The sequence below is a fragment of the Jaculus jaculus genome, chromosome 12 (assembly GCF_020740685.1).
Source record: "Jaculus jaculus isolate mJacJac1 chromosome 12, mJacJac1.mat.Y.cur, whole genome shotgun sequence".
Lineage (NCBI taxonomy): Eukaryota > Metazoa > Chordata > Mammalia > Rodentia > Dipodidae > Jaculus > Jaculus jaculus.
Genome location: NC_059113.1, coordinates 57,860,090 through 57,874,784, shown reverse-complemented (window position 1 = coordinate 57,874,784; position 14,695 = coordinate 57,860,090). Strand labels below are relative to the sequence as shown.

General features: G+C 46.2%; 1 protein-coding gene across 1 annotated transcript in view; it reads left to right on the top strand.

Moving 5' to 3' along the window:
* Positions 1 to 14,695, top strand: part of Scnn1b (sodium channel epithelial 1 subunit beta) — an 83,921-nt gene that overhangs the window by 45,110 nt on the left and 24,116 nt on the right. The window contains exon 2 of the mRNA XM_045131954.1: positions 12,635 to 12,957. Within this exon, the coding sequence (XP_044987889.1) occupies positions 12,644 to 12,957 (314 nt within the window). The 5' untranslated portion in view covers positions 12,635 to 12,643. The remainder of the gene's footprint in view (positions 1 to 12,634; positions 12,958 to 14,695) is intronic.

Sequence of the window (14,695 nt, the reverse complement as noted above, 5' to 3'; positions counted from 1 at the left end):
CCTATGGGCCTGGGAGGGACTCGGTTTGATCCCCAACACCCATGTAAAAAGCCAGATGTGGCCATGCATGCCTGTAACCCCAGTTCTATTGGAGGCATAGACTAGAGAATTGCTGGAGCTGGCTGGTCAGATAGTCTGATCAAAAAAGAAAAAAAAAAAACTGCAATTCCAGGTTTAGTGAGAGACTATCTCAAGGAAACACACACACACAGAGGGAGAGAGAGAAATAACAATCTAGGAAGACACCTACCATCCCCTGACCTCCATATGCGTGTGCAAGGGGCACAAACACCTATACACACTTCATAGCACACATGCTACACACGCTCTATCCCTGAGCCACACCTGTAGTCAGATTTTAGTTTTAATCAAGTAAAATTTGCAAGTTTTTTTTTTCTTCTAACTCATCATTTTAGTACTTTATCTAAAGGATCTTTGCCCATCCTAAGCATGGACAGATTTTTCCCTCCACCTGTAGGACTTGGGTTTAGGTCTCTCATCCATCCCAAGTTAATTTTATGTGCATTGTGCAGAAGGAGTGAAGATTCACTTTTTAAAATATGAACATCTATTTGTTTAACATGTGTTTTTGAAAACACTGTCCTTTCTTTGTGGTCAGTATGTCTGTTGTTATATCACTTCCCTCATTCCTGTGCATGACAGCCAGTCTTGATGTAAGACAAGAAACATCCTTCAGATTTGGGTGGGTTTTTACATGTGCAGTGGCGTGTGTGTGTGTGTGTATGGTGTAGGCACATGGATGTGCAGATGTGCTTGCGGCACACAGAGGTCCCAGGAGAGCATCAGGGATCCTTGTTACTCAATCACATAGTTCCTTGAGACGGAATCTGTCTCTGAATGCAGATCTGCAGTTCACAGGCCTCGGTGAGTCTCCAGTCTCTGCTTCCAACAAGGCTGAGGTCACAGATGGACTCATGGGTTACAGATGGCTGTTCATGGGGGTCTTCTGGAATCGAATGCCAATAGTCTCAAGTCTGCTCAACCTCGTGCCTATACTAAGGGCCCTACGCACTAAGGCACTTCCCAGCTGAATGGTTTTTACAAGTGTGCTTTGTTTTGTTTTTGCTATTTCCATTCATTTGCTTTTCCACATGAAGTTTAGAATCAACTTGTTGATTTCTCCAAATGGGAAGCTGGCATTGTGGCTGCAATTGGGCCTACAGAATGAATTTGATTTGGATTAGGTTGATTTTAGAAGTCTATTGACACCTTAACAATATTGAGTCCTCTAATTCATGATCCATCTTTTATGGCTTTCTTTGAATGACATTTTTTAAAAACTAAAATTGAAAGGCAATTAAATGGAGTCAAGAACCCATGGTCCTAGGACAAATGGATAGTGACATGCAAAAGGATGAGGTTGAGCCAGGCATGGTGGTACACACCTTTAATCTCAGTACTCGGGAGGCAGAGGTAGGAGGATTGCTGTGAGTCTGAGGCTACCTTGAGACTGCATAGTGAATTCCAGGTCAGCCAGGAAAGATCAAGACCCTACCTAGAAAAACAAAACAAAAAAGGATGAGATTGGACTCTCATCTTACACTACATATAAAAATAAATTCAAAGTGGTTAAAGACCCTAAGTATAAGAGCTAGAGTTAAGGTGGGCATGGTCACACATGCCTTTAATCCCCGCACTCAGGAGGCAGAGAGAGTGGATCACTTGAGTTTGAGGCCAGCTTTGAGCTCCATGTCAGCCTGGGCTAAAACAAGGTCCTATATAAAAAAGGGGGGCTGGAAAGATGGCTCAGCAGTTAAGGCGTTTGTCTACAAAGCCAAAGATTCCACTTTGACTCTCTGGGACTCATGTAAGCCAGATGCACAAGGTGGCACATGTGTCTGGAGTTCGTTTGCAGTGGCTGGAGGCCCAGGCACACCCATTCTCTCTCTCCCTCTCTCTGCCTCTCTCTCTCTCTCTCAAATAAATAAATAAAAATAAAGTTTAGGACTGGAGAGATGGCTTAGCCGTTAAGGTACTTGCCTGCAAAGCCAAAGGACTCAGGTTTGATTCCTGTAGTGGTTTGATTCAGGTGTCCCCCATAAACTTAGGTGTTCTGAATGCTAGCTCCCCAGCTGATGGATATTTGGGAATTAATGCCTCCTGAAGGGAGTGTATTGTTGGGGGCGGGCTTATGGGCTTTATAGCCAGTTTCCCCATGCCAGTGTTTGGCATACCCTCCTGTTGCTGTGTCCACCTTATGTTGGCCAGGGGGTGATGTCCACCCTCTGCTCATGCCATCGTTTTCCCCTGCCATTGTGGAGCTTCCCCTCAAGCCTGTAAGCCAAAATAAATCTCTTTTTCCCAGAAGCTGCTCTTGGTTGGGTGATTTCTACCAGCAATGCGAACCAGACTGCAACAGTAAAGTGGTACCAGGAGTGGGGTTGCTGCTAGACACCTGACTGTGTGGCTTTGGTCTTTTGGAGCTAATTTTCAAGAGAAATGTGGCAGGATTTGAAACCTTGGCCTAAGAGATGCTTTGCAGTGCTGTAAGTACAGCTTGATGGTCTATCCTGGTCAGAGCTGAAAGACCTGAAGGCAGTAAGAACTATGGACTGTGAGGTTTGGCTTATGAGGGCAAGAAAGAGCTTTGCTTGGACTGGACTAGCAGTTTGTGTGAGAAGCTTGCTCTTATGCCCATATTGCTTTGCATAGAAATGAACTGGTGTGAGCAGAGGAATATGGCACAGAAAGAAAAATCTTTGGGTGAACTGCTGCCCGTTCAGCTGCAACTGAGAGATTACAACCTTTGAGACTGGGCTAGCTGACCTGCGCTGGAGCAACAAGAATGTAGACTCTTTAGAAGGGGCCTGAGTGCCCAAGTAGTGTCCTGTTCTTCAAAGTCTGCTTTATTCCCCCCTGGATTAACAGATTGGCACCCTACCTGGTATTGTGGAGTATAAGAAATGCTCGAAAGAGGGTCATTGAGTTTGCAACACGGTCTTGTGTTTTGGAAATGGCCATGGGCAGTGTGAAGTGGGTTTGCTGGTTGCCTGCATACAGACCCCATGGGGCCATGAGGATGAACCGTGGCTTGCAGTGGAGACCCAGTGGAGATGCCGGGACCATGAGATGGCTGCCGAGGAGCTGCCGGCCCCGATGAAGTTTTCCAGGACTGTGAGTAGCCTAGCTGGAGGGGCGGAATTGGAATGCCAGAGACTTGTTGCTGGTTAGAATTATCGGACTTGAAGATTTGTCACTGGCTAGAGTTGCTGGACTTGAAGCTACAGAGTTTGATGTTTGCCCTGGTTGTTTTAAATCTTGTATTAGTTGAATGTTTTTTTGCTATGCCCAGCGCCATCTTTTGCAGTGTGAATATTTATTCTGTGCCATTATGGGTTTTTTGAGGTTATGTTTTGGTATTATAGCTCAGTTAAAAGATCTTGAACTATGGGGATGTATGAACATCATTGGGATTGTTAAAAAACTATGGGGACTTTTAAAGTCAGACTGAATGCATTGTATTTTACATCATGCATGGATATCAGTTTATGGGGGCCAGGGCGGAATTGTTTCAGGTGTCCCCCATAAACTTAGGTGTTCTGAATGCTAGCTCCCCAGATGATGGATATTTGGGAATTAATGCCTCCTGGAGGGAGTGTATTGTTGGGGGCGGGCTTATGGGCTTTATAGCCAGTTTCCCCATGCCAGTGTTTGGCACACCCTCCTGTTGCTGTAGTCCACCTTATATTGGCCAGGGGGTGATGTCCACCCTCTGCTCATGCCATCATTTTCCCCTGCCATCGTGGAGCTTCCCCTCGAGCCTGTAAACCAAAATAAATCTCTTTTTCCCAGAAGCTGCTCTTGGTTGGGTGATTTCTACCAGAAATGCGAACCAGACTGCAACAATTCCCCAGTACCCATGTAAGCCAGATGCATAAGATGACACATGCATCTGGAGTTCATCTGCAGCGCCTCAAAGCCCTGGCATGTCCTCTCTCTCTCTCTCTCTCTCTCTCCCTCCCTCCCTTCCTCCCTCCCTCTTTCCCTCTCTCAGATAAACAAATAAAAATAAAATATTTTTTTAAAAAATAAAGTTTTAAAAAATGGGGATGGAGAGGTTGCTTGGCAGTTAAGGCACTTGCCTGCAAAGCCAAACGACCCAGGTCAAATTCTCAAAGCCAGATGCACAAGGTGTCTGGAATTTGTTTGCAGTGGCTAGAGGCCCTGGCATACTCATTCTCTTTGTATCACCTCTTTCTCCCCCCTAATAAATTTCTATCTCTAATAAATAAATAAAATATTTTTTTTAATTTTTTTTGTTCATTTTTTATTTATTTATTTGAGAGCGACAGACACAGGGAGAAAGACAGATAGAGGGAGAGAGAGAGAATGGGCGCGCCAGGGCTTCCAGCCACTGCAAACGAACTCCAGACGCGTGCGCCCCCTTGTGCATCTGGCTAACGTGGGACCTGGGGAACCGAGCCTTGAACCGGGGTCCTTAGGCTTCACAGGCAAGTGCTTAACCACTAAGCCATCTCTCCAGCCCAAATAAAATATTTTTAAAAGACAATAGCAAGTGAGAGAGGATGCAGAGAAAGTGGCTATAAAATAGTGCTGGACAGCAGCCTAGCAGTTCTTCAAAAAATTAAACACTGAGTCACCACATGAGCACTCCTAAGTATAAAACCAAGAGGAATAAAAACATATGCAAACAAATGCATATATGTACATACTTGTTCATAGCAGTATTATACTAGCCAAAAACTAAAATGTAAATTTCCATCAACTGATGAATGGAAAAATAAAATGTGCTACATCTGTAATATGGAATATTTTTGGTAATAAGAAAAAATCAGTACAGCAGATATTTTACTGAGATTGTGTGGGGTTTGTGACACAAAGAAACCTGTATAAAATATAAATTTCTATGAACAAATGAAATGCAACTACATAGTATAGTTGGATGAACATTGAGGCCAAAGCAGCCATTCATTCAGGCCACATTTATATGAGATTTCCAGGATAGATATATTACAGAGACAGAAAATAGATTGCCATTTCCCAGGGTCAGCAGGGCAAAAGGAGGACTTAGTAACTGCTCACAAGTACGATTTCTCTGGGGAAATAGAGAAGAATATTTTTAAATTGGTTGTGAGAGTTGAACACATTGTGAGAGTGGGAATCTGAAGAATTCTATACTCTTAATGGATGAATTAGGGGTGTGTGTGTGTGTTGTATCTTAGGGACCTGCTAGTTCAAGGGAAACAGTATTTAAACAATCACACCATACTAACAACAACAAACCACACCATTCCTCTCCTTGGGAGATGAATGTGGGCACTTACCCCATGGACAGCATTACTGTTTCTTTTTTTTTAAGGTTTAAAAGATCTATTTATTTGACAGATAAATACAGAGAGAAAGAGAGAGAGAATGGGCACACCAGGACCTCTAGCCACTGCAAACAAACTCCGTATGCATACACTACTTTGTGCATTTGACTTCACATGGGTTCTGGGGAATCAAACCTGGGTCCTTTCCCTTTTCAAGCAAGCGCTTAACCACTGAGCCATCTCTCCAGCCCTGCTTTGATCTTTTTCTAAAATAAACAATAAGCAGAAACACACACTGCCCTCGTTAGCCTTCCCACAGGACTGGCCAGGAGAAGTCACATCTCAAGAAAAGTTGGTCTCTGAAAGTGAGCAGATATGCTCTTGTAAGAAAATAGTCCAGGGCTGGAGAGATGGTTTAGCGGTTAAGCGCTTGCCTGTAAAGCCTAAGGACCCCGGTTCGAGGCTCGGTTCCCCAAGTCCCACGTTAGCCAGATGCACAAGGGGGCGCACGCGTCTGGAGTTCGTTTGCAGAGGCTGGAAGCCCTGGCGCATCCATTCTCTCTCTCTCCCACTATCTGTCTTTCTCTCTGTGTCTGTTGCTCTCAAATAAATAAATAAATAAATTTATTTAAAAAAGAAAATAGTCCGCTAGAGTCACACACAGTACCATGCATTTGCCACCAGGAGGGTTTACTGCCAACTCGTGACCAAGGTGTAGATACTCACTAGATACTAAAACATAAGTTTCTGCTCCATCTGGGTGCGGTTTGTCTGGTTTGTTGTAAGCTGTGAACTGCTTAGGCCCTCCTCCACATGCTGTGAGGACATCTCAAACCCAGATTTCTGTCACCTCAGAGGTCAAATCCCAGCATGCAGAATGGACAGCAGTAATTGTACCAGCTCAGCCTGCACTCACCGGTCTCCGGAGTCTCTGCCCATGCCACAGCTTTGCTGCATGCCACACTGCTGTCTGCTTGATTCTTCCCTTTAAATCAGTTCTCCTTGTTTTTACCTACAAGTACTTAGGAACCTAAAACCACAGACAGAATCTCTTCCCATATGTCCAAGTGCACTCTTAGTTTTTCCTGATATTGGGGAATCAAACCTGGGATGTCCACACATACATGAAGCCCTAGGCACTGCCCAAAACATCCAAACAAACAACAAAACTGAATTCACACTTAAAAACACATTTCGTGAGCTGGGTGTAGTGGTGCATACCTATAATTCCTGTGCTGGGGAGGCTTAAGGCAGAAGGATAATGAGTTCAAGGCTGACCTAGGTTGAACAGTGAAATCCTGTCTCAAAATAAAATCTCATGGGCATGGGGAGATGGCTCAGCAGATAAGAGCACTTGCTGCGCTCTCACGTGAGGACGTGAACTTGACTTCCAGCACCCACTTAAAAAGTTGGGCATGGGACTAGAGAGATGGCTTAGCAGTTAAGCACTTGCCTGTGAAGCCTAAGGATCCCGGTTCGAGGCTTGACTCCCCAGGACCCACGTTAGCCAGATGCACAAGGGGGCGCACACATCTGGAGGTCGTTTGCAGTGGCTGGAGGCTCTGGTGCTCCCATTCTCCCTCCCTCTCTCTCCCTCTCTCTCTATCTCTATCTCTCTCTATCTGCCTCGTTCTCTCTCTCTCTGTCGCTCTCAAATAAATAAATAAAAATGAACAAAAAAATTTAAAAAAAAATAAAGTACTAAGACTGATAAAATAACAAGTTGGGCATGGCTACTCATGCCTATAACCCCAGCTCTGAGGGGGAGGGAACAGGAGGGTGCAGAGACTTCCTGGTCAGCCAGTCTCACACCCAACAAGAATGGCAAGTTACGGGTTCAGTGAGAGACTCTATCTCAGGGAAATAAGGTAGAAGAGAGATAGAGGATGACACACAATGTTTTCCTCTGGCCTCCACATGTACCCATCTTATACACACACATGCACACACACACTCCAAACCAAAATACATAATAATAATAGTAATAACCACCATAGACCGAGCTGGAGAGATGGCTTAGCGGTTAAGTGCTTGCCTGTGAAGCCTAAGGACCCCGGTTCGAGGCTCAATTCCCCAGGACCCACGTTAGCCAGATGCACAAGGAGGCACCTGCATCTGGAGTTCATTTGCGGTGGCTGGAGGCCCTGGTATGCCCATTCTCTCCCTCTCTCTCTCTCTCTCTCTCTCTCTCTCTCTCTCTCTCCCTCTTCTCTCTCTGTCGCTCTCAAATAAATAAATAAATAAAAATAATTTTAAAAAAATAACCATAGACCAAGGATGTTGCTTGGTGGTACAGCATTTGTCTAGCACCTCCTGGATTTGGGCCCCAGCACCACAAGTGATAAAATTAAATTAAAAGTTGAAGTAGCTGGGCACTGTGGCACACACTTGTAATCTATCTGTAGCCACAGAACTTGGGAGGTTGAAGCAGGAGAAATCAATTCAAGCTTAACCCCAGCCTGTACTACATAAGACCCTGTCTCAAAACACCAAAAATGGGCTGGGGAGATGGCTTGGCCATTAAGGCACTTGCCTGCAAAGCCTAAGGACTGATGTTCAAGTCTCCAGATCCCATGTAAGCCAGACACACAAAGGTGAGGTAAGGGGCTGGAGAGATGGCTTAGTGGTTAAGCGCTTGCCTGTGAAGCCTACGGACCCCGGTTCGAGGCTCGGTTCCCCAGGTCCCACGTTAGCCAGATGCACAAGGGGGCGCATGCGTCTGGAGTTCGTTGCAGAGGCTGGAAGCCCTGGCGTGCCCATTCTCTCTCTCTCCCTCTATCTGTCTTTCTCTCTGTGTCTGTCGCTCTCAAATAAATAAATAATTTTTTAAAAAAAGGTGAGGTAAGATGCACATGCCCACTAGGCAGTACAAGCATCTGGAGTTCAATTGCAGTGACTGAGGCCCTGGGTACCAATTCTCTCTCCCCCCTTCCTCTATCTCCCTCTCTCTCTAAAATGGGCTGGAGGGATGACTTAGCAATTAAGATGCATGTCTGTGAAGCCTAAGGACCCACGTTCAATTCTCCAGATCCCACATAAGCCAGATACAAGGTGATACATGCGTGCCAGGTCACACATGCACACAAAGTGATGCACACATCTGGAGTTCAATTGCTGGGGGTCCTGGTGCACCAATTCCCTCTCCCCCCCCCGAACCCCTGTGTATCATAAAAAAAGAACACCAAAAATAAATGAATGGCTGGCTGAATGAATGAATGGATGAATGCCCAGTGGAAACCAAATGCTGCCTATTCCAATTAGATACTGTGTCTGACGGGATGGTGAGCCTGGGGCCCATTGCTGAGTTGAGATTAACAAGTCTCCTGGACAAAGCTCAGTTTGCTCTGAGACTAAGCCAGGTGATGAAATAAAAGCAGTAAAGATTAGGACATGGGAGGTCCTTTGTTTATTTCTTCCACAACAGACTATGGGAACCTAATGTGCTGAAGGCAGACTATTCCAGACAGATAAAGCCTTACTGGTGCATTTACAGTTCTGGAAAGTAGAGTGTAAGTGTGAAATAGCTCATGAAGGACCTTACCCTGCCTGTGTAAATACAAACTGCTCTGCTGTTGCTCTTGTAGCTGCCGCTGGAATTGCTATGATGACTTCATGGTCTTGGAGCAGGAATGCTGGGGGTGAGGGAGACTGTGAATGTGTGTCTTATCACCAAGACAGTTTAGGAAGCACAGGGAACTTGATTTCTATCAAAAGCAGAGGCTGAGGAGCTGGCCTCAAATCCATTACAGGAGAAAAGGTGAATAGTGTTACCATGTCGACAATTCATGCTACACAGAAACGTATTTGGGCAACATTAAAATTCTGGTACAGGGCGGGAGAGATGGCTTAGTGGTTAAGGTGCTTGCCTGCGAAGGCAAAGGACCCAGGTTTGATTCCCCAGTACCCACGTAAGCCAGATGCACAAGGTGGTGCATGCATCTGGAGACCATTTGCAGTGGCTAGAGACCCTAGCACACCCATTCTCTCCCTCCCTTTTTCTTTCTGTCTCTTTTAAAAAAATAAAATATATGTTAAAAATAAAATCTTGGTATAGATATGAATGCAATTATATTCAGCTGTTTGCTGGGTATTATCAAAAATATAAAGCTGCTACCCTCAGGGGCTCAAGAGCTCATGGAAGGAGCCATCAGTAGGTAACTGTACCACAAGGTGAAGCAAGATGGAGTTCTGCTATTGCTAATGTTCTAATGATTGCAAATGACAGGCACCCAATCTGAGTGAGCATTCTAAGAAAATATACTGGGTCCCATTACCAAAAACATTAATGGCTTCAGGCTTGGCTGGCTCAAGGTGCTGACCTGGTATCAGAAATCTATCCAGTTTTTGACTGATTTCCTCTGTGCTAATTTTGCCCTAATGGGTGGAGACACGTATCACCGGCTTAGAAGTATTAACTAACTGTGGAGTGTCTTTCTTGGTTATTCCAGTCTACAGTGGCAGAATCGAGTCTCTGTGGTCCACATGACAATGGCTAAGGTGCATCCCCCAAAATTAGAGAGGGCTTCAGCCTGGCCACCATACCAAATAAGATTGAGGGAAAGGTTTCCCTGAGCCATCGGAGCAAGGGGCTGGGGGAATACATGGCCAACAGACACCACATGTCCCACAATGGTACGCACAGGTAGAAGTAGATCTCAAAAGAGGATGAGTGTCGGGACAGCTTCAAGAAGATGGTGGCCTTTGGGCTTGTGCTTGAAGGTAGAATGCACTGGGAGCAGCAAGGACGGGACTAGCATGTTCCTACTGAGTGTAAGGAGAGACAATGTCAGGATCCTCAGAAGCATTTGTCTCAATAATCTTTACAAGAGCCCTTGTCCTCGTCCCTAGAAAGTCTGACAGTGCTCTTTGGCCCACACCTACCTACCGGGCATGAGAGCAGACAGGCTTTCCCACCCTCTGGGAACTCCAACTTAATGGATGGCTTATGTACATTTTCAACTCCTCAAGCTTCCCCAGGTGTAAAATTAGGTGATTGTTAAATATAATTCTTTGAGTTTTTTATGCTTTTTTTTTTTTTTTTTTGAGATAGGGTCTTGCTCTAACTCAGGCTGACCTGGAATTCACTATGTAGTCTCAGACTGGCCTCATATTCATAGCAATCCCCCTACTCCTGCCTCCTGAATACTGGGATTAAAAGCGTGTGTCACCACACCCAGCTCTTTGAGTTTTATTTTTGTGCTTTGCCATGCTGGGAACAGAAGCCAAGTTGCCAGTTCTTTTCTCTCTTTTTGTGATGTTAGGGTTGGAAGCCGGGGTCTCCCACGTGCTTGACAAGCTCTCCACCCATGCGCCCTTAGCCCTCAGGTTTTTCTTGTTGTTGTCATTTTTAGTGTTGGGTTTTTTAAATATTTTACTTTTATTTATTTATTTGAGAGATAGAAGGAGGCAGATAAAGGGAGAGAGAGAGAGAGAGAATGGGCATGCCAGGATCTCCAGCCACTGCAAACGAACTCCATACACATGCTCCACCTTGTGCATCTGCCTTCATGTGGGTCCTGGGGAATTGAACCTGAGTCCTTTGGCTTTGCAGGCAAGCACCTTAACTGCTAAGCCATCTCTCCAGGGCCCCCCTTTCTGAGATGAGGTCTTGCTGTGAAACCAGACTGGATTTGCATCCATGATCCTCCTGTCTCAGCCTCCTGAGTCCTGGGATGGTTTGCAGATGGCACCACCACACTCGGTTGCAGACCTCATCCATAATCACCAGCTTTTTGCATCTCTCAGATCTGAAAGCCACAGAGCACCTGTGCATTTCTGATCAATTACTTCACCAGCATCTGTCACATGCCAGTGTGCTCACAGCTTTGGCTTGCTGACACTGAGCCTTGTGCTTTTTCTGCAACCCTCATTTCACCCTCTGGGCAATTCCATTAATTAGTTACGACAGGGCTGGGGGCGGAGCTCAATGACAGAGCATGTGCCTACCACGTGCAGGGCCCTGGCTTCCATCCTCAGCACCACCAAATATTTTTTTTAAAGAATTAAAAGGTCTGGGGAGATGGCTCAGTGGATAAGAGAGCTTGTACAAGCATGAGGACCTGAGTTCAATTCCTAGCACTCACATAAAAAGCAGTCTGTGGTCGTGCATGCCTGTAACCCTGGCACTGAGGGGGGTTGAGACAGGAAGATCCATGGGGAGCCTTGGTCAGCCAGTGTCACTGAAAACAAGGGAGCTGCAGGTTCAGTGAGAGTGGCTGTCTGGGGAAAATAAGACAGAAGAATGACAGAGAAGGATACTGCCATCTTCCTGTGATCTCTAGGGCATGCACATCTACATACACGTGCAGACACTACACACACACACACACACACACACACACACAAAACCAGTAAATAAACCAATTAAGTAAGTAAAATCATTAGACATGATTATTATTTTACACACAGGAAGCCTGAGGAGTTTAGAATTTAAATAATGTATGGATTGGGCTGGACATGGTAAGTGCATACTTATAACCCCAGTACCCAGGATCCAGAGGCAGGAAGACCAAGGCAAGTTTGAAGCCACCCTGCACTACGGAAGAGGTCCCTGTCTTGAAAAAGGAATAAAGAAAGGAGGGCCTGGTGTGGTGTCTCATGCCTTTAATCCCAGCACTCGAGAGGCATAGGTAGGAGGATCTCTGTGAGTTTCAGGCCAGCCTGAGACTTCGTAGTGAATTCCAGGTCAGTCTGGGTGAGACTCTACTTGAAAAAAAAAGAAGAAGAAGAAGAATGGACTGGAGAGATGGCTCAGCGGTTAAGCGCTTGCCTGTGAAGCCTAAGGACCCCAGTTCGAGGCTCGGTTCCCCAGGTCCCACGTTAGCCAGATGCACAAGGGGGCGCATGCGTCTGGAGTTCATGTGCAGTGGCTGGAAGCCCTGGCGTGCCCATGCTCTCTCTCCCTCTATGTGTCTTTCTCTCTGTGTCTGTAGCTCTCAAATAAATAAATAAAAAATGAACAAAAAATATTTTTAAAAAAAAGAAGAGGAGGAGGAAGAAAGATGTGGGAGCAGAGGGGAGGGGAGGGGAGGGGAGGGGAGGGGAGGGGAGGGGAGGGGAGGGGAGGGGAGGGGAGGGGAGGGGAGGGGAGGGGAGGGGAGGGGAGGGGAGGGGAGGGGAGGGGAGGGGAGGGGAGGGGAGGGGAAAAAAGGAAAACTTGTCCATTCTTCTCACCATTAAGTCCCAAGGGACCAGTTCAGGCACACAGTAGGCACTCCATACACGCTTTTTGGTTGGATGGATGGCGGAGTGAATGGGTAGATGCTGGTTGGCAAGAACAGGGGAGGAGGCTGGCGGGTGGCTGGAGCGGGGCCTGGCTGAGTCCTCCCTTCTCCCCGCAGGCACTCACCATGCTGCGCGTGCCGAAGTTCCTGCTGAAGGGCCTGCACCGGCTGCAGAAGGGCCCGGGCTACACGTACAAGGAGCTGCTGGTGTGGTACTGCAACAACACCAACACGCACGGCCCCAAGCGCATCATCTGCGAGGGGCCCAAGAAGAAGGCCATGTGGTTCGTCATCACGCTGCTCTTCGCGGGCCTCGTGTGCTGGCAGTGGGCGGTCTTCATCCAAACCTACCTGAGCTGGGAGGTCAGCGTGTCGCTCTCCATGGGCTTCAGGACTATGGACTTCCCCGCCGTCACCATCTGCAATTCCAGCCCCTTCCAGTAGGTGGTCCCTGGGGCGCCGCTGCTGCCCTGGTCCCCTTCCTCTGCTTGTCCTGCCTTCCAGACCTTTCCTTGCCCCTTTGCCATATTTTCCTTTCCCTCTCTTCCTTTCTGCCTCCTTTTCTCCATACTTCTTCGTTCTTCCTTTTTTCTTTCTTATTTCCTTCTTGTCTTGCCCTTTCTCATCTCCCTTCTTTCCCTTTTTGCTTTCACCCATTTGCAGCAACAAAAATTGGAAAATCATGTTTTCTGAGCTTAAAGACCATAAGATGTATGTAAGTATGTATCCACACCTGGATATATATCTGGATATGTATGGAAGGATGGATATGGATGGATGTGTGTGTGTGTGTGTGTGTCCAGATACATATAGTCAGGTACCTAGAGAGACATATGTGTGTGTATGTATATATATATACACATACCTGGAGATAAGTTAGCTAGATGATTGATAGATAAATAGATAGATAGATAGATAGATAGATAGATAGATAGATAGATAGATAGATAGATAATGTTTAGATATATATTCAGGTATGGTGGCTCACACCTGTAATCTCAGCATAGAGCTATAGATACATCATTTAATGTTCCTCTTGCAGAAAGCCCTTCCCAACCAGAGCTGACTCCAGCTCTGATGCACCGCCAAGACAGGGTCTAAGGTAAACTAGGCATGGATGAGCAGGGTACAGCCTCGGTAGGGGCTTGGCACACACCCTCATGAGAATGCATTTTCTCCTCAGGGACTGGTCCCGTTTCCAACATGGGAGCCTCAGGGGCTGAGGAGATCCAGCAGACACCAGCCTATCCCAGCCCATCCCATCCACCTCTCACTCCAGAAATTAACCCCTCCCCCCAAAGTCACTGGTGGGAAATTAGGACCTTCAGTGTCTCAGACTTGCCCTTCCACCCTCCACTCTGTATCCCCTGCTGAGAGGAGGCTTTGAGGACCAACCCCCCCAGATATAAACCTCATGCCTACTGGAATCCACCAAACAGAGTTCCAATCTCAGCTCTTATATTGGGGTCAGTTTGGAAAATCACAGCAGTTGCCAAGAGTCCACTTCCCTGTGTGCAGGGATACACGACAGAAAATCTGTGACAGGGTTAATCAAAAGAGAAAGCTCCTAGCATATGGCTCACAAGAAACAATCAATAACCATAAGTGACTAGAATTCTTCCCCACTGGAATGTAAATTCTATGTCTGCCTTTTTGCCACCAGTGCCTGACACACAGTAGATGTTCACTAAGTACTTGGTGAATGAATGATGAGATGGGCCAGTGGTGGATAGATACAGATGGATGGATAGGTGGGCACTTGACTGGGGTATTCCAATTTATTTATTTGAGAAAGAGAGTGAGAAAGAAGGAGCAAGGGAGAGAGAATGGGCATGCCAGGGCCTGTACCCTCTGCAAATGAATTCCAGATGTATGTTCCACCTTGTGCATCTAGCTTTCTGCGGGTACTGGGAAATCGAATGTTTGGCTTTGAGGCAAACACCTTAACTGCTAAGCCATCTCTACAGCCATTTTAACTTTTTAATTAATTTATTTATTTATTTGCAAGCAGAGAGAGAGAGAGACTGGATGTGCCATAGCAAACGAACTCCAGATGCATGTGTCACTGTGCATTTGGCTTTATGTGGACACTGGGGAATTGAGCCCAGGTTGGTAGGCTTTGCAGGCAAGTGTCTTAACTGCTGAGCTATCTCCAGCCCAGGGCATTCTTTCTTGTTG